This window comes from Pseudorasbora parva, chromosome 12 (assembly GCF_024679245.1).
Source record: "Pseudorasbora parva isolate DD20220531a chromosome 12, ASM2467924v1, whole genome shotgun sequence".
Taxonomy (NCBI): domain Eukaryota; kingdom Metazoa; phylum Chordata; class Actinopteri; order Cypriniformes; family Gobionidae; genus Pseudorasbora; species Pseudorasbora parva.
In genome coordinates, this window is record NC_090183.1 from 2,057,268 (window position 1) to 2,081,500 (window position 24,233).

The 24,233-nt window shown below is 39.7% G+C and overlaps 1 protein-coding gene across 3 annotated transcripts in view; it reads right to left on the minus strand.

The window, feature by feature from the left end:
- LOC137093820 (potassium voltage-gated channel subfamily KQT member 2) overlaps window positions 1-24,233 on the minus strand; it is an 84,361-nt gene that overhangs the window by 34,262 nt on the left and 25,866 nt on the right. For all 3 annotated transcript variants that reach the window (XM_067458740.1, XM_067458739.1, XM_067458741.1), the window contains exons 5-9: window positions 12,160-12,285; window positions 6,306-6,416; window positions 5,228-5,323; window positions 4,451-4,545; window positions 191-259 (exon numbers count right to left, since the gene is read on the minus strand). In XM_067458740.1, the coding sequence (XP_067314841.1) occupies window positions 191-259; window positions 4,451-4,545; window positions 5,228-5,323; window positions 6,306-6,416; window positions 12,160-12,285 (497 nt within the window). The remainder of the gene's footprint in view (window positions 1-190; window positions 260-4,450; window positions 4,546-5,227; window positions 5,324-6,305; window positions 6,417-12,159; window positions 12,286-24,233) is intronic.

Genomic DNA, 24,233 nt, shown 5'->3' on the forward strand with positions numbered 1-24,233 from the left:
ACAACGTAAGTTCATTTTAAATGCTTGTATTCCTGTGTAAGAATGTATTTCTGCTTTAATATCTCCCAGCCATAACGTGTTTGATATCTAAATATTCCCCATATTAATTTAGGTTGAGAATCCACAATTCAATTCTTTAACACACATAAGCGCATTATTTATCTGAGAAAAATAAAACGTCTGACGTTACCTAAAGGAGAGGCCGGATTTGCTCTTGAGGTTTCTCAGGAGATCGAGCTGGTTCAGGGGAGGGATGAGTCTGGAAAAACACACAGGAGCTGTTGGCACACGGATGATGTGTGAAGAGGAAGTGCTGCGCAATGCTTATGTAAATCTGGAAGCTTCTTTGGACAGAAGAATCGACAAAAAACTAACAATGTCCTATTAATAAATGCACTGCTGACTGTGAACTCTGAGGAACACAGAGAGAGAAATGCACACAAAAATCACGGCAGATGCTTTGATGATTTTCTAACAAAATCACGGCTTGTTCTAAAATGAAATAAAAGGACTAATAATAATAATAATAATGCCTGACTTATAGGGAAAATTAGATGTTTATCTGCTGACCCCAAGTGTATCCAAGATGTAGGTGTGTTTGTTTCTTTAGTCGAACACAAATGAAGATTTGTAACTGTTTTTAACTTTTAACCGTATAATCATGGGCGTCGGAACCATTGTGCGTGTGTGGGACAAGACCCACCCACTATTTAAGACCAATGATATTGGACCATGGGCGTCGGAAGCAAATAAAAAGTGGGTGGGTGAGTATATGTTAGATATGTTAGATAAGTTTCTAAGACAAAATATGATAGGTGGGGAAATAGTTTTGCGGCGGGGTCTGGGGGTTCTCCCCCAGAAAAAAAATGATTTCATAGATGTGATTTCCTCCATTATGGTGCGTTTGAGGCCATATCCCTTTCCTGTACCAAAAAAGACCTCAAACCAGTCATTACCAATAGTCTAATAAAAAGACTATATTCATTTAACTGCCATAGAAATCAACAGTTTCACAGATAATGATAATGAATAAGTTGCATGTTTTTTATGCTCCGTGTCCAGACAGAAAAAGTGCCGTTTACTAAACGATTGATTGGGACAGACAAAATGACAGAAATCACTGAATTATTTACCGTGGCTGTAGAGTAGGGGTAAGAGACGCACGGCATCAAGCTTTAACGCAAATCAAGCAGAGGTTCGAATCCGCCTTTTGCCACACTCGCTCTACTCCCTTTCCCCATCACATATCAGATCGGAAAGGTATTTATTTTCAATAAAAAAATAGAAAATATTAGAAAAGGGGAAATAAAGCGTTTAACATGTGTTTAATAATAAGTTTCTTAATAAGTTTCTCGGTTAAGGGGTAGTCAATGTCAGCAGACGTGTGCTGAATTAGAGACGATAAAAGTGAGTGGGTCCAATATCATTGGTCTTAAAAAGTGGGGAGGTCTTGTCCCACACACACACAATGGTTCCGACGCCCATGTATTGGACCCCCTCACTTTTATCGTCTCTAATTCAGCACATGTCTGCTTACCTTGACTACCCCTTAACCGAGAAACGTATTATTAAACACGTTAAGCGCTTTATTTCCCCTTTTCTAATATTTTCTATTTTTTTATTGAAAATAAATACCTTTCCGATCTGATATGTGATGGGGAAAGGGAGTAGAGCGAGTGTGGCAAAAGGCGGATTCGAACCTCTGCTTGATTTGCGTTAAAGCTTGATGCCGTGCGTCTCTTACCCCTACTCTACAGCCACGGTAAATAATTCAGTGATTTCTGTCATTTTGTCTGGCCCAATCAATCGTTTAGTAAACGGCACTTTTTCTGTCTGGACACGGAGCATAAAAAACATGCAACTTATTCATTATCATTATCTGTGAAACTGTTGATTTCTATGGCAGTTAAATGAATATAGTCTTTTTATTAGACTATTGGTATTGACTGGTTTGAGGTCTTTTTTGGTTTAGGAAAGGGATATGGCCTCAAACGCACCATAATGGAGGAAATCACATCTATGAAATCATTTTTTTTCTGGGGGAGAACCCCCAGACCCCGCCGCAAAACAATTTCCCCACCTATCATAGTTTGCCTTAGCCGCTACTGACCCACCCACTGTTTATTTGCTTTCGTCGCCCTTGCGTATAATGCATGTCAATGGGTTTTTTATATGAGAGCCACTATTAGAGTAAAAAACATCCGTATTAAGCCCTGTGGCTCGTGATGATACATTGACGTCTTAAGACACGAAACGATCGCTTTCTGCGAGAAACACAACAGTATTTGTTATTTTTTTACCTCATGGCAGACAAATCTTATCTAGTGTTCCCATCCGTCAGTACTTCCGTCGAAGAAGGTCAAAATATATATATGCCTCATTAGTCCTTCATTATGACCTTCTTCGACGGAAGTACTTTCATCGTTTCGTGTCTTAAGACATCAATGTATCATCACGAGCCACAGGTTTTATTACGGATTTGTATGTATGTTTTTTACTCTCATAGTGGCTCTCATGTAAAAAAAACCCATTGACATGCATTATACGGCAACGGCTGGAGTTAAAAATCTTCATTTGTGTTCTCCTGAAGAAACAAACACACCTACATCTGGGATGTCCTGGGGGTCAGCAGATAAACATCTAATTTTCATTTTTGGGTGAACTATCTCTTTAAAAACCATTAATAAGAGACTCATTTGCACATCATTTGAAGTTGAAAACAGTTGCGTTGCTTAATTTTGTAACCTTCTAAATTATTTTTTTGATAAATTCAATGAATAAAAGTATCACTTTCTTTCAAAGTGATTTTGAATGGTAGTGTATATCAAACAACATTATATTTCTTAAACTCCACTGCATTGAGAGATCAGTGCAAAATATGCTTCACATCCTAACATTTTAATGCATGTCAGACACACAATTCTAAAGCTTTGGCATCTACACACACTCTCTTATGACTCAGATGCAACACATCACATTAAACATTTGATATCGAACCGTCATGTATGATGTATACTAGGGCTGTGCAATATATCGAAATATCGCTAATGTACATATCGCAATGGCGTGCAATATCTGAATGACTTTAATAGACTTCTTTAACACTGTGAAAAGTGTATGTTTTAGGTTGACGCATAGAGTAGAGAATATACTGGGCACACAATGACTGTAAGGGTGCTTTCACACCTGCCTCATTTAGTTCGGCTGAATCGTACTAGAGTTCGGTTTCTCTTTGGTGCGGTTCGTTTGGTCAGGTCTGAAAGCAGTCGGGGTGCGCACCAGAAGCGGTCCAAACAAGCGTACAGAGACCTCCTTGAAGAGCTGGTCTCGGTTCGCTTTCAAACTAACTCTGGAGCGGTTCGTTTGTGGTGAGAGCGTGATCCGACCTCGAAGAGAACCAACTGCAAAAGTACTGATCATTTTTGGACTGAACCAGCTGCCGTAGTTAGCTGCGCTGACATTGTCTGCATGACATTATTACCGGATAGATTGTTGGAAATATTTTCGGGAGATGAGCATGTCAAGAGTTAATAATTAAAGCACGCCTCCTCTTGAAGTGACGAGTGATGCGCGCTCGCCGTCTGCAGAGCATTAGAGCGTTGTTTTCACGCCGCATCCGCGCTTCATTATAGAAATGTATTGTTTGCATTCTGTGGTAAATACACACAGTGTAGTAGACTATGGCCAGGGACAAAACCAGCCCGCAGTCGTCTCTCCATAGGGTTATTATAGTTTGCTGGCTTTGCCTCTTCTGTTGGAATTTTCCCACAAGTAAATTCTGACCAATCGAAAAGCAGTTTAGGAAATACGCCATGGCCAATGAGTGATGTGGATGTTGTCACGTGCCTGCGTTTTGGTTCGTTTCAACTGGTTCGGACCAAAGCAATCAGTGTGGTGTGAAAAGGAACCAAAAAAGCTGAAAAATGCAACATTTGCCTTTGGTTCGGACCAAATGAACCGAACTAGAGATGTGAAAGCACCCTTATTTATGGGACTTGCTTGATGTTAAAAAGAGTTATTAAACGCAATAATTTGGGAAAAACAATAACTTGGGAGTCTTGTGCTGTCTGACACACACACACACACACCGAAACATGAACGATTTGTGACGTAAATGTTTGCTAAAACACTGCTGGTCACTTTTAGAAGTTGTAGCAATGCTTTTTTTCCCAGGTTTTTTGGTTTCATTCTCAGTTTTTAAATAATTATTTTAATATAATTCAAATAGATTTTACACACTAATTAGCAATATTGTATCGCATTTTTCTTCAATATTGCACAGCCCTAATGTACAGAATATGCCATACACAGGTAGTGTGTGGACAGCACGGGTAACCTTCACAATCTGCACAAAACCGCCTGAAAGGTCAGTGAGCAGATCGATGTGGAGACGTCTGAAGAGATCTCATCTGACACCCCAGAGGATGCTGGGATAGAGAGGTATATGTACCTGTACATGGGCACCGATACGGTCCTCTCGTAATAGTCCCACGTCGAATGGAGATCCGTGCGATTCAGGTTTGTGGCGTAAAACCTCCAGGCAGCCTAAGAGATCACAGTCATATTACAATATTACATACATTACAGCAATAATTCATTCACACAGGGATGAAACGATACAAGGGTTCTCATTGAGGACTTCTTCATTAAATCTATGGATAAATAATTGCAATGCTGGGAAAAATGGATTGTGTTTATAACTTCATGAGAGGTTTATTCAGCATGGATAGATAGACAGATAGATAGACAGACAGATAGACAGACAGACAGATAGACAGACAGATAGACGGAGAGACGGACAGACAGACAGACAGACAGATGGACAGACAGACAGATAGACGGACAGACAGATAGACAGATAGATGGACAGACAGATCGACAGACAGACAGATAGACAGATAGATGGACAGACAGACAGACAGACAGATAGACAGACAGACAGAGAGACGGACAGACAGATAGACAGATAGACAGATATATGGACAGACAGACAGATGGACGGAGAGACATACAGACAGACAGACAGACAGACGGACGGACAGACAGACAGATGGACGGAGAGACATACAGAGAGACAGACAGACGGACGGACAGACAGACAAATGGATGGAGAGACATACAAACAGAGAGACAGACAGACAGATGGACGGAGAGACATACACATAGACAGACAGACAGACGGACGGACAGACAGAGAGACAGACAGACAGATGGACAGACAGATTACCTGAATGAGGCCGGCTGCAGGATTTCTGCGCTTCTCGAAGTGTTTCTGTCGATGCTGTTCCTGAACTTTCAAGGCAAACCCAGAACCCAGAATTCCCTGCGGAGTGTAAAAAGAAACGTTTTTATGATGATTGGACCTAGTTTTTCCTGAAACTGAGTCTGTTACGCTGCACTAATACGGAGTGTCAAATCTTCTGATTAAGTGCTCTTTTATTAGGTTATTGTTCCCTTGAGCTTGAGTTGCCAGGTTCTTGCAGCCAAACAGTCTAGTAATGTAGTGTAGTTTGTAATGTAGTCACCTTCTCTCTGAATCTGTGTTATCAGGGTGGGTGTGAATGTGGATATCTTCCAATGTCTGCTAAAGCTTATAATGCATTCTTAAAAAAGTATTTTAATGCGTTAACTATGCCTTGTAATGCACTGTATGGTCTCATTGTATCTCATGATCTTAATTGTAACCACAGATGTATAATACATGTCTACTCATTACTACACCTTTAGAATGTATAATGCATAAAAACTCATGACAAATAAGATCTCAGGAATTTCAGGAACCTGCAAATATTATAATGCATTTGGACTTTGGTTACAATTATTTATGAAAAATATAATGCACATATTATGGATACCTTTAAAATGCACGATAAAGGCTTTAAGTAAAGTGTTACCAAAATGTTAAACTAAGGTTTCAATAAATCTGAAATGATTAATAGATGTGTTTACACCAAAGCAGAACTGATAGTTCACTTTAAAATGAAAATGCTGTCTCTTTACTCGCCCTCAAGTTGTTTCAAACCTGTATGAGTTTCTTTCTTCAGCTGAACACAAGGGAAGATATTTTAAAGAATGTCAGTAACCAATCAGTTAACTGGAGCCATTGACTGACATAGTAGGAAAAAAAATACTATGGAAGTCAATGGCTCAAGTTCAAAATATCTTCCATTGTGTTCAGCTGAAGAAAGAAACTCATACAGGTTTGAAACAACTTGAGGGAGAGTAAAGGAGGACAGAATTTTAATTTTAAAGTGAACTATCTCTTTGGTTAGACTTAATTTGTTGGTTTCGTCGCGGAGACTTACCGCAGGCAGTGCGAAGAAGGACACGCCGATCAGGGTGAAGGTCGCGGCGAGGAGACGGCCGTTCCAGGTGATGGGATATTTATCTCCGTAGCCGATGGTCGTCAGAGTGATCTGTGGGACATCGAGAGAAACGGCCGTCAGCTTCCAGTTACTCATCAAATCATTTCTGTTCCTGCACAGTAATTCAATCATCGTCAGTGGCTGCTCTCTAAGATTTCAGGGTCGACCCCAACCATTATATTGTATACAATATAACACACACACACACACACACACACACACACACACACACACACACACACACACACACACACACACACACACACACACACACACACACACACACACACACACACACACACACACACACACACACACACACACACAATATTTGTCTACATATTCACTATATTAGCCTATATATTCATTATATTAGCCTATATATTCATTATATTAGCCTATATATTCACTATATTAGCCTATATATTCATTATATTAGCCTCTTTATTCATTATATTAACCTATATATTCACTATATTAGCCTATATATTCACTATATTAGCCTATATATTCACTATATTAGCCTATATATTCTTTATATTAGCCTATATATTCACTATATTAGCCTATATATTCACTATATTAGTCTATATATTCACTATATTAGCCTATATATTCACTATATTAGCCTATATATTCACTATATTAGCCTATATATTCACTATATTAGCCTATATATTCATTATATTAGCCTATATATTCACTATATTAGCCTATATATTCATTATATTAGCCTATATATTCATTATATTAACCTATATATTCACTATATTAGCCTATATATTCACTATATTAGCCTATATATTCATTATATTAGCCTATATATTCACTATATTAGCCTATATATTCATTATATTAGCCTATATATTCATTATATTAACCTATATATTCACTATATTAGCCTATATATTCACTATATTAGCCTATATATTCACTATATTAGCCTATATATTCATTATATTAGCCTATATATTCATTATATTAGCCTATATATTCACTATATTAGCCTATATATTCATTATATTAGTCTATATATTCATTATATTAGCCTATATATTCACTATATTAGCCTATATATTCATTATATTAGTCTATATATTCACTATATTAGCCTATATATTCACTATATTAGCCTATATATTCACTATATTAGCCTATATATTCACTATATTAGCCTATATATTCATTATATTAGCCTATATATTCACTATATTAGCCAATATATTCATTATATTAGCCTATATATTCACTATATTAGCCTATATATTCATTATATTAGCCTATATATTCATTATATTAGCCTATATATTCCCTATATTAGCCTATATATTCACTATATTAGCCTATATATTCATTATATTAGCCTATATATTCACTATATTAGCCTATATATTAATTATATATTGGGGCAGCAGTGGCTCAGTGGTTCATGTAGGTTGTCTATAAACAGAAAGGTTGGTGGTTCAATCCCTGGTTCCACCTGACCAAGTGTTGAAGTGTCCATGAGCAAGACACCTAACCCCAGCTGCTCCCGACGAGCTGACACCGCTGTCGGTGTATAATTAGGTAAATGTGAGGCAAAATGTAAAGCGCTTTAGATGGCCATAGGGTCTTAAAAGCGCTATATAAATGCAGTCCATTTAACATTACATTAGCCTATACATTCATCATATTCTACTGAACCTGTTACTGATGTCTGGATTATTAATGTGTGTTTAAATAAATCTGTAATGAAATTAGATTTAGAAGTTAATGCAAAAACCCAATGTGAAATGTGTTTGCACACAATGTGTTATCTGAGTGTTGATTATTATATCTAAAAATACTGAATTTAGGCTAATTTGGGCTCTGTTGTTATTTTATAGTAATGTGCAAGTAAGGGCTCTCTTTATCGATTACACTTTACAGAGTTATCAGAGATCATTTTTTATCTTTAAGAAACTTTTATTAATAATTGGATTAATTTAAAGACAGAAACAATATGTTCAGTAAACCCCTATTTAATAAAATAAAAAAAGCAATGTTATATTTAGTTTTCTCTCCCCGGCTGCACCGAACCATACATTTTTTTATATATATAAAATAAAGAAACAAATATTCTATATAATATAATGCTTTTCTTTTTTGATTTTATTCTGATGTTCTTATGTCTGTTTTTTGAATACATGATTTGACATGAAGGCCAGTCAAAGTAAAGCAACAAAAATAAATGTATGCGCGGTCACCATTACAGACGTAACCGTGGTCCCTCTGGTGTCATGATTTATACAGACTGCACACACAAGAAGCTAATCAAAAAAATATATATTAAAAACTCTCATTAAATTATGCAAGTCCACGAACTCCATCTACACAAGATTCCTCTGTGATCTTTCTGAAATATCATCTCATCAAAACTCAACGAGCGATAAACATCCCTGCATAATTAATAATCCTCACAGACTTGCTGGTCTTCTGGTCCTGTGTGCAAGCTTCAGCTGTTAGTCTGTCTGATGTCCTTGAGTTTATCTCCAGAGGAATCACGCCAGCAATTCACTGGCACTCGCTGCAGTCCCGAGAGAAACTGCTGCCTTTGATAGAGAAACTACTCTGAGTGTTGATTAACCATATAATAAAGCTGAAAATATGAAACACAGCAATGCAGGAGTGCTTTTGCACCATTTACAGAGCACTGAGTGCAAGAAAACAAATCATGTTTATCAGTCTACAAATGGAAGTAGCGCAGTAGTGCGTTATCCAGGGAAATAAACAGATCAATGCTAGCCTGACGTGGTCATACTCAGCTCTAGTCAGAATATGAGTCTGATGCTCCATTGGGCTGTAATTATGGCCTGACAAACCAGGAAAGACCTCGATTGGACAGACCTATAACCAATCATAGCAACGGAGCCACGCATAACGTTAGTTGTCAAATGTCAACAGAGCTCAACTGCACTGTGTTGCAAAGTCTGCTTTTTTCCCACCGGTTGTTTTCTATGTCCGCGGTTTGAAGCAACCTCAGGCTCAATTATGTGATATATAGACCCAGGAATGCCAATTTTAGCAGACAAACTTGCCAAAATACCACATTTTACCCCCCATACGCCATTTTTTTCTGGAGAACTCCCCGAGTTTTGTTGTAAAAACTTGGCAACCCTGTCTGCACACACGCTGGAATAAACGATCTTTGCCGGTGTTGTAAAAAAAAGAATTTAATAATACACAGAGTACTTAATAATATGATCATAATTTCAGAGAGAAATAGTGAAGGTGATGCAGATACGAACAAGCTCTCCGTTTAGGATCAGAAAAAATTCAACCCAAGTGCCTTTGATGATGAGATGATTACGTTACTGTTGATCATCTGTCCATCATGATCTCATTGGTCAGTTTCTGTTGATCATCTGTCCGTCATCGGCTAAAGCCCGCCCTGATGATCTCATTGGTCAGTTTCTGTTGATCATCTGTCCGTCATCGGCTAAAGCCCGCCCTGATGATCTCATTGGTCAGTTTCTGTTGATCATCTGTCCGTCATCGTCTAAAGCCCGCCCTGATGATCTCATCGGTCAGTTTCTGTTGATCATCTGTCCGTCATCGTCTAAAGCCCGCCCTGATGATCTCATCGGTCAGTTTCTGTTGATCATCTGTCCGTCATCGTCTAAAGCCCGCCCTGATGATCTCATTGGTCAGTTTCTGTTGATCATCTGTCCGTCATCGGCTAAAGCCCGCCCTGATGATCTCATTGGTCAGTTTCTGTTGATCATCTGTCCGTCATCGGCTAAAGCCCGCCCTGATGATCTCATTGGTCAGTTTCTGTTGATCATCTGTCCGTCATCGGCTAAAGCCCGCCCTGATGATCTCATTGGTCAGTTTCTGTTGATCATCTGGCCGTCATCGGCTAAAGCCCGCCCTGATGATCTCATTGGTCAGTTTCTGTTGATCATCTGGCCGTCATCGGCTAAAGCCCGCCCTGATGATCTCATTGGTCAGTTTCTGTTGATCATCTGTCCGTCATCGGCTAAAGCCCGCCCTGATGATCTCATTGGTCAGTTTCTGTTGATCATCTGTCCGTCATCGGCTAAAGCCCGCCCTGATGATCTCATTGGTCAGTTTCTGTTGATCATCTGTCCGTCATCGGCTAAAGCCCGCCCTGATGATCTCATTGGTCAGTTTCTGTTGATCATCTGTCCGTCATCGGCTAAAGCCCGCCCTGATGATCTCATTGGTCAGTTTCTGTTGATCATCTGTCCATCATCGGCTAAAGCCCGCCCTGATGATCTCATTGGTCAGTTTCTGTTGATCATCTGTCCGTCATCGGCTAAAGCCCGCCCTGATGATCTCATTGGTCAGTTTCTGTTGATCATCTGTCCGTCATCGGCTAAAGCCCGCCCTGATGATCTCATTGGTCAGTTTCTGTTGATCACCTGTCCATCATTGTCTAAAGCCCGCCCTGATGATCTCATTGGTCACTTTCTGTTGATCACCTGTCCGTCATCGTCTAAAGCCCGCCCTGATGATCTCATTGGTCAGTTTCTGTTGATCATCTGTCCGTCATCGGCTAAAGCCCGCCCTGATGATCTCATTGGTCAGTTTCTGTTTATCATCTGTCCGTCATCGGCTAAAGCCCACCCTGATGATCTCATTGGTCAGTTTCTGTTGATCATCTGTCCGTCATCGGCTAAAGCCCGCCCTGATGATCTCATTGGTCAGTTTCTGTTGATCATCTGTCCGTCATCGGCTAAAGCCCGCCCTGATGATCTCATTGGTCAGTTTCTGTTGATCATCTGTCCATCATCGGCTAAAGCCCGCCCTGATGATCTCATTGGTCAGTTTCTGTTGATCATCTGTCCATCATCGGCTAAAGCCCGCCCTGATGATCTCATTGGTCAGTTTCTGTTGACCATCTGTCCATCATCGGCTAAAGCCCGCCCTGATGATCTCATTGGTCAGTTTCTGTTGACCATCTGTCCATCATCGGCTAAAGCCCGCCCTGATGATCTCATTGGTCAGTTTCTGTTGATCATCTGTCCATCATCGGCTAAAGCCCGCCCTGATGATCTCATTGGTCAGTTTCTGTTGACCATCTGTCCATCATCGGCTAAAGCCCGCCCTGATGATCTCATTGGTCAGTTTCTGTTGATCATCTGTCCATCATCGGCTAAAGCGCGCCCTGATGATCTCATTGGTCAGTTTCTGTTGATCATCTGTCCATCATCGTCTAAAGCCCGCCCTGATGATCTCATTGGTCAGTTTCTGTTGATCATCTGTCCGTCATCGGCTAAAGCCCGCCCTGATGATCTCATTGGTCAGTTTCTGTTGACCATCTGTCCATCATCGGCTAAAGCCCGCCCTGATGATCTCATTGGTCAGTTTCTGTTGATCATCTGTCCATCATCGGCTAAAGCCCGCCCTGATGATCTCATTGGTCAGTTTCTGTTGACCATCTGTCCATCATCGGCTAAAGCCCGCCCTGATGATCTCATTGGTCAGTTTCTGTTGACCATCTGTCCATCATCGGCTAAAGCCCGCCCTGATGATCTCATTAGTCAGTTTCTGTTGATCATCTGTCCATCATCGGCTAAAGCCCACCCTGATGATCTCATTGGTCAGCTTCTGTTCTGCATAATTACTCCTCTATGGATCAAGTCCAGACCTGCCCGAGCTCAAATGTTGTGGGCGGGGCTGAGTTCGGCTGCCATCAAGGCTCAATGCAATCTGGACAATATCGATTTCAGACCACATTATGAGAGATCTGTGGACATGGAGCATTACTTTGAGTGTATTGGTTAATGGCGAGAGAGTGCGAAGAGCTTACCAGACCCCACCAGAGCGCATCGGCGTAGGTTTCAAACATCTCGTTATCCTCCTTCTCCGCGAGGTAAACCAGGAACGAGGCCAGGATCAGACACAGGAAGCCAATGTACCAGGCTGTGATCAGTTCCTGTTGAAGGCGCATGCACAGGATTAGTAAACATCAAAACCAAGTGTTGCATGCACTGAAGTGGCATGCATAATATTATTACGCTTAAAGGGTTTGTTCAGCCAAAAATAAAAAGTTCTGTCATTAACTCTTCTCCCTAATGTCGCTCCACACCCGTAAGACCTCCGTTCATCTTCACACACAGTTTAAGATATTTTATATTTAGTCCGAGAGCGTATGCAAGTGTATGCACACTATACTGTCCATGTCCAGAAAGGGAATAAAAACATCATCACAGTAGTCCATATGAGACATCAGTGGGTTAATTAGAGTCTCTTGAAGCATCCAAAATACATTTGGGTCCAAAAATAACTAAAACTACGACTTTATTCAGCATTGGCTTCTCTTCCGCGTTTGTGTTCAATCCTCAAATAAAGATTCAAACGGTTATGAATCAGCGAATCGATTCATGATTCGGATCGCCAATGTCTCGTGATTTCAGCAGTTTGACTGTGTGTGAAGATGAACGGAGGTCTTACGGGTGTGGAACGAAATTAGGGGGAGGAATTATTGACAGAATTTTCATTTTTGGGTAAACTAACCCTTTAAAGTGCCCCTATTATGCTATTTTAAATGTTTCTAGTTGTGTTTTGGAGTCTCCTACAATAGTTTTACATGCATCAAAAATCACTTCTCATGATACACATTGCTCTTTTCTCACAGTTTTCTGAAACGGTTCATTCTAAAGCCGGGTGCACACTGTGCGATTTTGGCCACGATTTGGCCGTCTGAGACAAATTTAGGAAATCCTAAAAGATTCCTCAGATCCTAGGCTAAAATCTGACGTCTGGTCGTTAGTTTGACATGTTCACCGGCAGCCGATTAATGAGCGCTGCAATCAAATTTTACCTCAGACGAAATTCTGGCAGTGTCAGAAGATTTGGCACAGAATCCTGCAGTGTGACTTCTCCTACGACGACAGTCAAATATCTCCGTTTTTCAAGACAAACTATGACCAAAACGAGAGCTAGAAATGTATTTGTAGCCAGCATTTCAGCCCTGCGTGTAATGCAGCTCACTGTCACTGAACGCGTCATTCATTGATGATATAAAACTCCGGGTGAGATTTCTTGCGCGCGTCCGTTTTTAGCGCGCCTTCACTATCGTACAGTCTGACATTAATGACAACTGAGATCTTACAGTGTGACACGGGGATCATGTTCGTACAGTCTGACAAGGGACATTCGCAAAGGATTTTGAAAAATCGCACAGTGTGCAGGACCCACAAGATTCAGCTTCTCTAAGCCCCTCCTTTCCTAGAGCCTGCTCTGCTCTGATTGGTCAGATAACTCCGTCTGTTGTGATTGGTTGACATGAACAGCACAAATCAAACTCTTCCAGTGTTTGAGGGCGGGGAAAAGTAGACGCTGATCAGCCAATCATGACCAGAGGTGAGCATTATGCAAATTTGTAACAAACTTATGCAGGTCCAGCAAGAAGTGAAACTTCTTTCTTTTAAGAGACATTCCCTGCGTCTCAATCAGCTCCCTAGTTCACTAGTCAGGGCACTGATTAGGACATAAGTCAATGGGCTGACTCCCGGATCAGTGCCCTGACAACTGAACTAGGGAGCTGATTAAGACGCACCCATTAACTCCATTTATCTGAAATTCAGCAGACCTTTTACATTCAGAGACAGCTGTATTACACTACATTAAAGGTAACTAGATGAATAAAGTTTGTAAACAAACTTTTAAGTTAGCTTGAAAAAGACTGTAACGGTCTGAAAAGTTGACAAGCTTAAAGTTTGAACTCAATTGTTAACAAGTTTGTGACAGTGAGGGAACATGTTTCTAGCATGATTTACCACATTGCTAACATCATTTATCATAAATGAATGTGTTTGATAAATGTTTTTCATGTTGCTATAGCATGATTAAACATTAATTAGCAGGATGTTAGCATGTTTTACATTTTTTACATAAATTAGCATTTTGCTAACATGTTTTAGCATGTTGTTAGCAACGTCAGCACAATGCTAATATGTTTTAAGATATTACTAGCATGATTTAGCATTGTGTTAACATGTTTTAACATGAAATGACATCCTGCTAGTCCTGGGATTAACTATCTTGTCAGAACATGTTTTAACACATTGTTTGCATTACATGTTTTTTAACATGTTATCATTAATTAGCATGTTCTAAGCATTAATTCGCATTTTGCCAACATGTTTACCATGTTTCTAACATGTTTTAACATTTCTAACATTATTTAACTTGTTGCTGGCATGTTAACATGAATTATTGTTTATTAGCATGATTTAACATGTTGTTAACATGAATTATTGTTTATTAGCATGAATTAACATGTTGACAACATGGTTTTAATATTTTGTTAGCATTCAACTAGCATGTTGTTAACATGTTTTAACACATTGCCGACATTTTTGAGCAAGCTGTTACAATTAATTCGACTGTTGTCAAATATTTTAACTTCGGTAACATGACAACATTTTTCTAAAATGATTTAACATACTGCTAACATATTTTGACATATTGTTAACATGACTTAACATGTTGATAAAACATGTTGTTAACATGATTTACCATGCTTCTAACATGTTCTAACACATTGTTAACATTATGTAGCATGTTTGCTAATATTTTGTTAACATGTTGCAAGCATAATTTTGCATACTGCTAACATATTTTGACATATTGTTAACATGACTTAGCATGTTTGCTAACATGATTTAGCATCCTGCTAGCATGTTTTAACACACTGGTAACATTACTCAGCATGTTGCAAATATGTTGTTGACATGTTGCAAGCATGATTTACTTAGCATGTTTGCTAACATGATTTTTTTTAAATAACACATTGTTAAAACTACTTAGCATTTGGCTAATATTTTGTCAACATGTTGCAAGCATGATTTAGCATACTGTTAGCATATTTTGACATATTGTTAACATGACTTAGCATGTTGCTAACATGATTTAGCATGTAGCTAGCATTTTTTTAAATGTTATTAACAGGAATTAACATGTTTCTAACATAAAACACATTTAAAGCTCCACTGTGTGATATTTTCCCCCATCTAGCGGTGTAAAGGTTTATGACCATCCAGTGAATATTAGCTTCTGTTCCTCTCAATTCTGATTTCATTTTAACTCCTACGGTGGCCGATTTAGTCCAAGATTAACACGGCAATCCCCCTCTTCACATTCGACACGGTGCCACGAGTGTTAAAACGCGAAAGGCAAAGCTTGAATTTGCGGGTATGTCCCTCTTTGGCTAATGTACTTTCAAGATGGAGGAGCAACATGGCGACCGGCATTCGAACCCCTCACCCGTATGTATTTTCAATGGCATATTATAAACTTACGAGAATACTTTATTACTTGAAAGAAGTAAATATACATTAATGAGCACATATATTTAAAAAAAACTAAGTGTTTTTAGCTAAGAATAAACTAAAAAAGTTACACAGTGTAGCTTTAACAATAATATTTGTGATGAAGATGCCCGCTGCCATAATCAAAATCACTGCACCGTCACAACACAAGCGAACTCCTGAAACAAGCCAAAGAAAAGCAGGATGAAAGTTTTTGCTCTGTCAGCATGTGCGTCTCTTCACTCCTTCCTGTGGATGCTAAGAAATGGGACACCGCTTGAACACAGAGGCTGCAACGTTACGCCACTGCGACTCATTTTAGACTGAAAAATGCACCGCAAGCGCATTCGCCCACTTTCTTGCCCTTGAGAGAGAGACGCCGCCTGAGGCTCATGAATGAGTGACAAGACGCCTTAATCAGACTGATCCACTGCACTCCCTAATCTGGACAAGGACTGACTGTCCAGAGAGAAACGTTTTCAATAATGAACACGTCAATGAAAGGATCAAACATGCATGTATGATTTGTATATATACTGTAGACCACAGGGGTCGTCAAGATTTTAAAGAGTCTTTTCTGTTCACCAAGGTCTGGATTTATTGGATCAAAACTACATTAAAGGGTTAGTTCACCCAAAAATGAAAATGATTTCATTAATAACTCCCCCTCATGTCGTTGGACACCCGTCAGACCTTCGTTCATCTTCGAAACACAAATGAAGATATTTTAGTGTAAAGCTGAGAAAGGCTTCAGATAGGCCTCCATTGGCATTCAGTCCATTCCCACTCACAAGACCCATAAAGGCCCTAAACACATCGACACACAGCCCATCTCACTACAGCGGCTGCACAATAATGATACAATGCCACGAGAATAGTTATTGTGCACAAAAATCAAAATAACGACTTTATCTGCCAAGTTATCATAATCAGAAAGAGCTTTATTGCCAAGTGTGCTTTCACACACAAGGATTTTTTTTGGTGCTGAAGCTTCCAGTGCACATAAACAATACAATACAACACGGTAATAAAAAATTCTAAGAATAAAAATATGAAGAAAAATATGAACAGTATAAGGTCACGGTTACGTTTAGTCAGAAGACGTAGATTATGAGCATTTACAGTATTTGGGTGGTAAGAATAAATATAAATAATAAATAATATAAGTAATCACCTGAGTTTAGGAGATATTGCACTAAAAAGTGGGAATAATTGCACTTACAGGCATTTGCCTTGGGGGTAACTGTTCGAGAGGGAAATGGTTATTGCCGTGAACTCGACGCATGCGTGAGAATATGACGGAGCTCCGCCGTTCATGGCCCAGAAGAGGAGGAGTGAGACCGACACGGAAGACAATAACTTGGCGGATAAAGCCGTTATTTTGATTTTTGTGCACAATAACTATTCTCGTGGCATTGTAACATTATTGTGCAGCCGCTGTAGTGAGATGGGCTGTGTGTCGATGTGTTTAGGGCCTTTATGGGTCTTGTGAGTGGGAATGGACTGAATGCCAATGGAGGCCTATCTGAAGCCTTTCTCAGCTTTACACTAAAATATCTTCATTTGTGTTCTGAAGATGAACGAAGGTCTGACGGGTGTCCAACCACATGAGGGAGAGGAATTCATGAAATTATTTTCATTTTTGGGTGAACTAACCCTTTAATTGCCACCTTACTAGTTCTCTTCGGACTCCAAAAGTCACTGCTAGGAATTGTAATCTTAGATCATATGGGCAAATCATGTATGAAATCCCACAAACGCTAACTGTTTTCGGTGAAAGTGCCTTTAAAGTGCCTATAAATTGCAGAAACAGCTCAATTTTGAGTTGAATGACACAGTTTAAAACTGGGATTAAGGACTATTTGAGTACTAAATGCACATGTGATGTTATTGAGTGCTGCTGGTGATTTGGTTGAGATGATGTTAAATTGCTAAATGCCTTCTTTCGGTTAATTGTGTGTATATGTTTTTTTATTTTATTTTTTTATTTGTTTGTTATTAATATTATTATTATTTTTTTCCTGCTGTCTTGGCCAGGACTCCCTTGAAAAAGAGATTTTGAATCTCAATGGGATTATTTCCTGGTAAAATAAAGGATATTTATATCATCAAGTCTTAATTTTTCTCCCAATGCTACATAAATAACCTATTTTCCTCTTTCATTTAATACCCGCCATGAATTATTAATCAAACTAACAATTTCACAGACGGCTATCCCTTCCTCACGTCACCCTGCTAGCACAACTCCTTTAAAACTCATTTATATTTCAGTGTGTTTACTGTCAATGTGCAATATATATATAATGAGTCAGTTTGTTTGTTTGAGAAAATGTTTCCATCACCAAGACAACAATCAATGTTCCCCTTGTGTTTTTACGGATCCTAATAAGATGGAGTGGCACCAATGAGCCGAGAAAAAACCGGATTCTCTCAGCAACTTCCACTGAGGAACATGGGATACAAGCAAACTATCTCTAGAAATGTTTAAATGAAGTCCATTAAAGGACTGGGAAGATTAATGTGTATTTAAACTGGGTCATTAATGTAGTAGAAATGTGAAATTATTTTTGAATTTGCTGCCTTCTAGACTAAGAAAAGCCAGAAAATGTATTTTTGGCTCATGTGGATGAAAGAAAACTCCCAGAATGCCTAGGAGACCACTACCAAAGCCACCGATACTGGATCACTTCCCCACAGCGTTCATTTTCATCAAATCAGTTCAGTTAGAGAATGGACTCTACAATCAAAAACTGGACATGTGTGTTCAATATAATGTGAGTGAGCACAAACGCAGCAGGAGTCTGGAGCGTTTTCACTTCATGCCTTTGGAAGCTTAACTTTAGGATATCAACAGAATTAGATTTGGCTGTACAGCCGCTCTGGAGAAAACAGTGATGTTATCAGCTCATTTCAATTACCACATGTCAATGCGGGCAGATTGGTAATATAGTATGAAATTTAAGGTCTTTGCAGCCAATCACAGTAGTGAGCGTTTACACTGATGTCTCACAGCAGCCAATCACAGTAGTGAGCGTTTACACTGATGTCTCACAGCAGCCAATCACAGCAGTGGGCGTTTACACTGACGTCTCACAGCAGCCAATCACAGTAGTGAGCGTTTACACTGATGTCTCACAGCAGCCAATCACAGCAGTGGGCGTTTACACTGACGTCTCACAGCAGCCAATCACAGTAGTGAGCGTTTACACTGATGTCTCACAGCAGCCAATCACAGCAGTGGGCGTTTACACTGATGTCTCACAGCAGCCAATCACAGCAGTGGGCGTTTACACTGACGTCTCAGAGCAGCCAAACACAGCAGTGGGCGTTTACACTGATGTCTCACAGCAGCCAATCACAGCAGTGGGCGTTTACACTGACGTCTCAGAGCAGCCAAACACAGCAGTGGGCGGTCATGCGTTCGCTCAAAGACTTAAAGTTAATAAATTAAACACTTTCAACTCTAAAGGCCCTTTCACACCGGACGCGCAACGGAAAAGCGTAACGAATATGCAAATATTTTGCGTCAAAACCATTCACATCAGCCGCGACACGATTTTGCGACGTTTCAGAGCTCCAACATTGGAAAACATTCGCGGCGACAGCTGAGAAAACACGGGCACTTCATCATTCAGTGAAGACGAGCTTTTCATTTTATTTAAAAGACGGTTTCGGGTGCAACCCAGTCTTGAAGAACAGAGTCTGAAGGGGAGTCTGCTAATCATGCACAGGAGCTAAATCTTTATCATGGCCGCTTCTGCACTTACTTTCTAAAGTCTGTGGGACAATTTGAGGAGCTCATCCCGAGACGGCAGCGCATCTGACGAGACAAACCGCGCACTTCAGGGAACCGATCGATCCGGACTGTTTCCAGTCGAGTCACAATGTGAACATTAAAAATGCCACAGACGTACTGATGGCAACACTTCACTTTCCATAATCGCGGACAAAAGGTTAAAAAAAACGATTAATAAAAGGTTAACTTAAGTTATTGCTGTCTGTAAACACAGCTGCAGGTGCACAGCTTTGACTAGACCTACAGCTGTAATCTCAAGAGGTATGCCACACCTGGCCAAGGTTAATGCTGAGTGAATAGCTCGTGACATCAACTGGACATTTCGTCACTTTTGTTTCCTTGTATTTTATTGTTTGAAGCTGTTTTTGACTAGCCTGGCTCTGCCCTCCTACGTACTTCCGCTCAATTTTCATTTTCCTTCAGTACTACGTCTGGGACTGCGGTGTGTTCTTAGGTTTTCTCCGAACAAATTTTTACCGGTCCAGTCAGCGAACAGAGGGAGTTTCTGAGAACGATGACGTTGATGTCGAGCGCTAGTTTGAGTTGTAGTTCAGTAATGGCGGCGGAGAAAGATGCGAACGAAACCATTCATTGGATTGTGGCACCGCTGCCGAATATCCAGAAGTTAAAGCCGGAGCAATAACAGTCTTTGCTGGGGTTTGTTGGTGGCCATGATGTTGTGGCCCTCCAACAGGGTAAACTCGGGAAAAGTTTGATTTTCCAGATCGCTTCGTTAGTGATGAAGGAGTTGCTGAAGCTATTCGGACGGTAACTGTTTCTCGTGGGGTCGGAAGGTTTTGCCATCATTTAAGTCACAGGGACTGGTCAGTTATTTTATTGCCGTCCGTCTCTCACCACACGCGCAAAAATCCCCGGCCGAGTTACCGACTGCTTTTGACAAACACAAGGTCGTGTTGTTGTAACAGCTGTCCGAATCCACATCTCTGAGTTTTCAACAATATATCACTTCAAAATTCACTGTTTGTAATCATTTTTGACCCCTGCAGAGCACCGTACGCTTGCTTTGCTGTTATTAGGATGCATTTCTAGACTTGTATTTCCTTAAAATGCTGGCAAGTATTTAGAAGAGCAATATTTCATCACCGCTCAAACAAATGAAAATAAAAGCACTTAAACATTTGAATTGGTCCATTATTTATAGCAGCATTTATCATCATACCAAGCATTTGGCATTTTATTTACAGCACAATGATGTTACGGACCACGTGAGCGGCGCGTTCCCGATCACAAAACTCTCCTGTCCACCGTGGCGTGAATAAATCACAATCCGAATGCACGAGTTTTAGGTTTTATCCTATAGTTTTATTACTGAGGTGGCCTGCACATGTGCACTTTTATTTTGTCGGATTTCCATTAGTGAAACAGGCTAAGGGCGCATGACATACGTCACGACCAAACGTCAGCGATTGGTTATGGCAGATCCAGAGCGGCTCAGGGCAGATCCAATAGTTTTAAACCTCAACAGAGTGCCCGCCTTCGCGGAAATAAACCCTCGTCAATGGAGAGTGGCCAGACTCTCTGTACAGATGAAATGTACGAGAGTCTGGTAAAACCAGGCTAGTTTTTGACGCCGCTAGAGTAAAAAAAAAAACGAAACTGAAACGAAAACAACAAATGTTGTTTTTTCGCCGCAGCACAGTCGCCTTCGGTGTGGAAGCGCTCATTACACAAACAGCTGACCAATAAATAAAACCATCGTGCGAATTATCCACACGTCAAAATCGCGTCCAGTGTGAAAGGGCCTTACCCTGACTTTTCAGAGACATATTGCATGAAATTCAAAACTCTCCACATCTTGTTCCTGTCAGTTCTCGGTCTGCGGCCATGAACTCTGCATTTACAGCACTAGTTTATGTCTTGCCAAGTCTTATCGATCGCAAACCTCCAGCTGACACTTCATCAGGACGTCTCATTAAGCATCGGCCTCACCTTGGCCTTTCCCTCTTCTCCTCAAAAAAGAGCCAAAAGACGGGTCGGTCTGACCTCTCAAATCCACTTCAACCATGAACTGAACAAATGACACATGACAGAATGACTGCTGTGGTCAATCTCAGCAAAAAGCCTCGTGGAGGCGCAACCAGAAAACCTCTTAAAATCATATCTGGTCTGCTTGCCCTGTTCCTCCAGGGCAAATGAAATAGGATTGAAAAATGAGTGATTACTTTGCAGTTTAGAAATTGGGGTTTGAGCATGCTTCGGCTGCATTGTTCAAGGGCATCAAAAGACCTCAAAATATCTGTTTAAAAGTCAACTAAAATGCATTTCCATCATGTGATTTAAGCACATGAAGCTTGAAAAAGAAAGTGATAGAGTGTAAGATTACATTATTTCCCTGGAGTGAATAACACACACTGATGAATTTCTGACAAACAGACCAGGAACATGATTTAAGCACGTTAATATAGTCAATGTTGATTTAATGGATGTTCTGAGAAACTGCAAATCTAAGATATTTATTGAGTATATCTCTTCTGAAAGCACTATAAGACCAGACGCATGAATTAAGCCATAAGGGCTGATTTGATGAGCATAATGGATTGCTTTCCCTAAAGACCTTTATTTCCATTTATCTCGTATATCTCTCAGATTTCAAACAGAAAGTTTTGCGACTGGCAAAATGTGAGCATACACGCAAAAAAATGTTTTTAACTCAAATGCTGGGTTCAGACTGCTGGGTCATTATATTGGGTTATTTTGTAACATTTTTACCCATGCACTGGGTCATATTATGAAAAATGCTGATTTATTGTTTTAACCCAAATGCTGGGTTCAGTCTGCTGGGTCATTTTATTGGGTTATTTTTACATTTTTTACCCATGCGCTGGGTCATACTATGAAAAATGCTGTATTTTTATTTTATTAACACAAATGGTGGGTTCAGTCTGCTGGGTCATTTTATTGGGTTATTTTTGTAACATATTTACCCAGTGGTGGGTCACTCTGAAAACTGCTGGTTCATGGTTTTAACCCAAATGCTGGGTTAGGTCTGCTGGGTCATTTTATTGGATAGTTTTTTTATATTTTTACCCAGTGCTGTGTAGTTTTTCTATATCCCCGCTGCTGGGTCATCACATACCTACCTGGCTCTGGGTCAATGTAACCCAATGTTGGGTAGTCTGTGTCAAACCGGTTAAAACTGGATTTGTCAATGGTCATTTTGTGTTCTGCTCTAAGAAAAACTTCCTGAGGGGAAATTCCTGAATGAAATTAAGGTTTGTATTATATAGTATTCCTATCAAATTATTACTGTAGAAAGAGGAAAATGTCTCACATTTGACCTTTTTTGTTTACATGCAAGTCACAGATAACGTCTGATAGGAACGCTAGCTGGAGGATCACCTCAGGGCTCCGGCCAAACAAATAAATTATGTCATTATATTGGGTTATTTTTAACATTTTTACCCATGCGCTGGGTCACAATATGAAAAATGCTGTTTTTTTTTAAGCCAAATTCTGGGTTCAGTCTGCTGGATCATTATATTAGGTTATTTTTTGTCTGTGCCAAACCGGTTAAAACTGGAGACATTTGTCAATGGTCACACGTTTCCTATGTAACTTTTCAAAAATTAATATACACGACATTTAATGACAAGTCATGTATTCAATATACAAGTCGTTTAATGAACTGGAGCAGCTTCCCATTGGCTGCTGTTGCTGCTCCGGTCACGTTTACTAAATGTTTTTGAGTATTTTATGACTGTAAAAGACTTACTTGCGATTGAATAAAAAATATTGCATATGAACTGTTCCTGTCCTTTATATATCACAGAGATTTTAGTGAATTTTTATTATTTAAATATCAAATTAACTGACCCAGCACTTTAAAAAAACAACCCAGCAAATATGGGTCATAGTATAAAACCCAACCAGCTGGGTAAAAACAAGCCAGCATGTGTTCTGTCCAATATTTACCCAGCGCTGGGTTGCCAAAACCCCTAGAAATTGTAGTTTTTAACCCAGCCTTTTTTTAGAGCGTATTGGAAGACTGATTCTTTCATGTGAATCATGATTCATGTGACTGATTCTTTACTAACGGCGTTAATTTTTTCAGTAACGAGTAATAAAACAAATTAATGTTTCCCACGTTACGATGCCGTTACCATTACTGAGAATAAAATGCGGCGTTACTATAATTGATCTCACTGAAGCGGTTTTCATCCGAACAGGCTCTGTCAGCAGACCTGTGTGTGTGAGAAAGTGTGTGTGTGTGTGTGTATGTTGAGGGATCGGTATTGTACACATCTGATTATGATAGGTGGGTGGGAGACTACAACTGTTGATGATTCACGATTGGTTTAGGGGCGCACACACACACACACACAAACACACACATAGTATACACGCACGCGCGCGCTGTCGCTGTCGCACACACCAACAGCCATGAGGAGTCAGAGCGATGGCATGTCCAATGACTTTAAAGGTAGCTTTCGCAAACTGGAAGTATGCACGTCTTTTTCCTCGTTACTTTAGTGCTGATATTTACAATAATGTCTTGAATTTGATAGTTGTCCCTCATTGTCCCACAGCAACATTAAAACAGTGTAGATTAGTGTACAATGTTTTATAATAATAATTTATTATATTTAGTGTCCATTTCATTCATTTAACATTTAATATTGTGAGCATCCAAGTTATTTGACATATCTGAACATTTAAAAAAAAAGTGTAACACAGTAGTTACTTTTATAATGATTACTGTACTATAATTGAGTTACTGCACTGTAAAAAAATGTCTCCAATTGAAAATTTTCT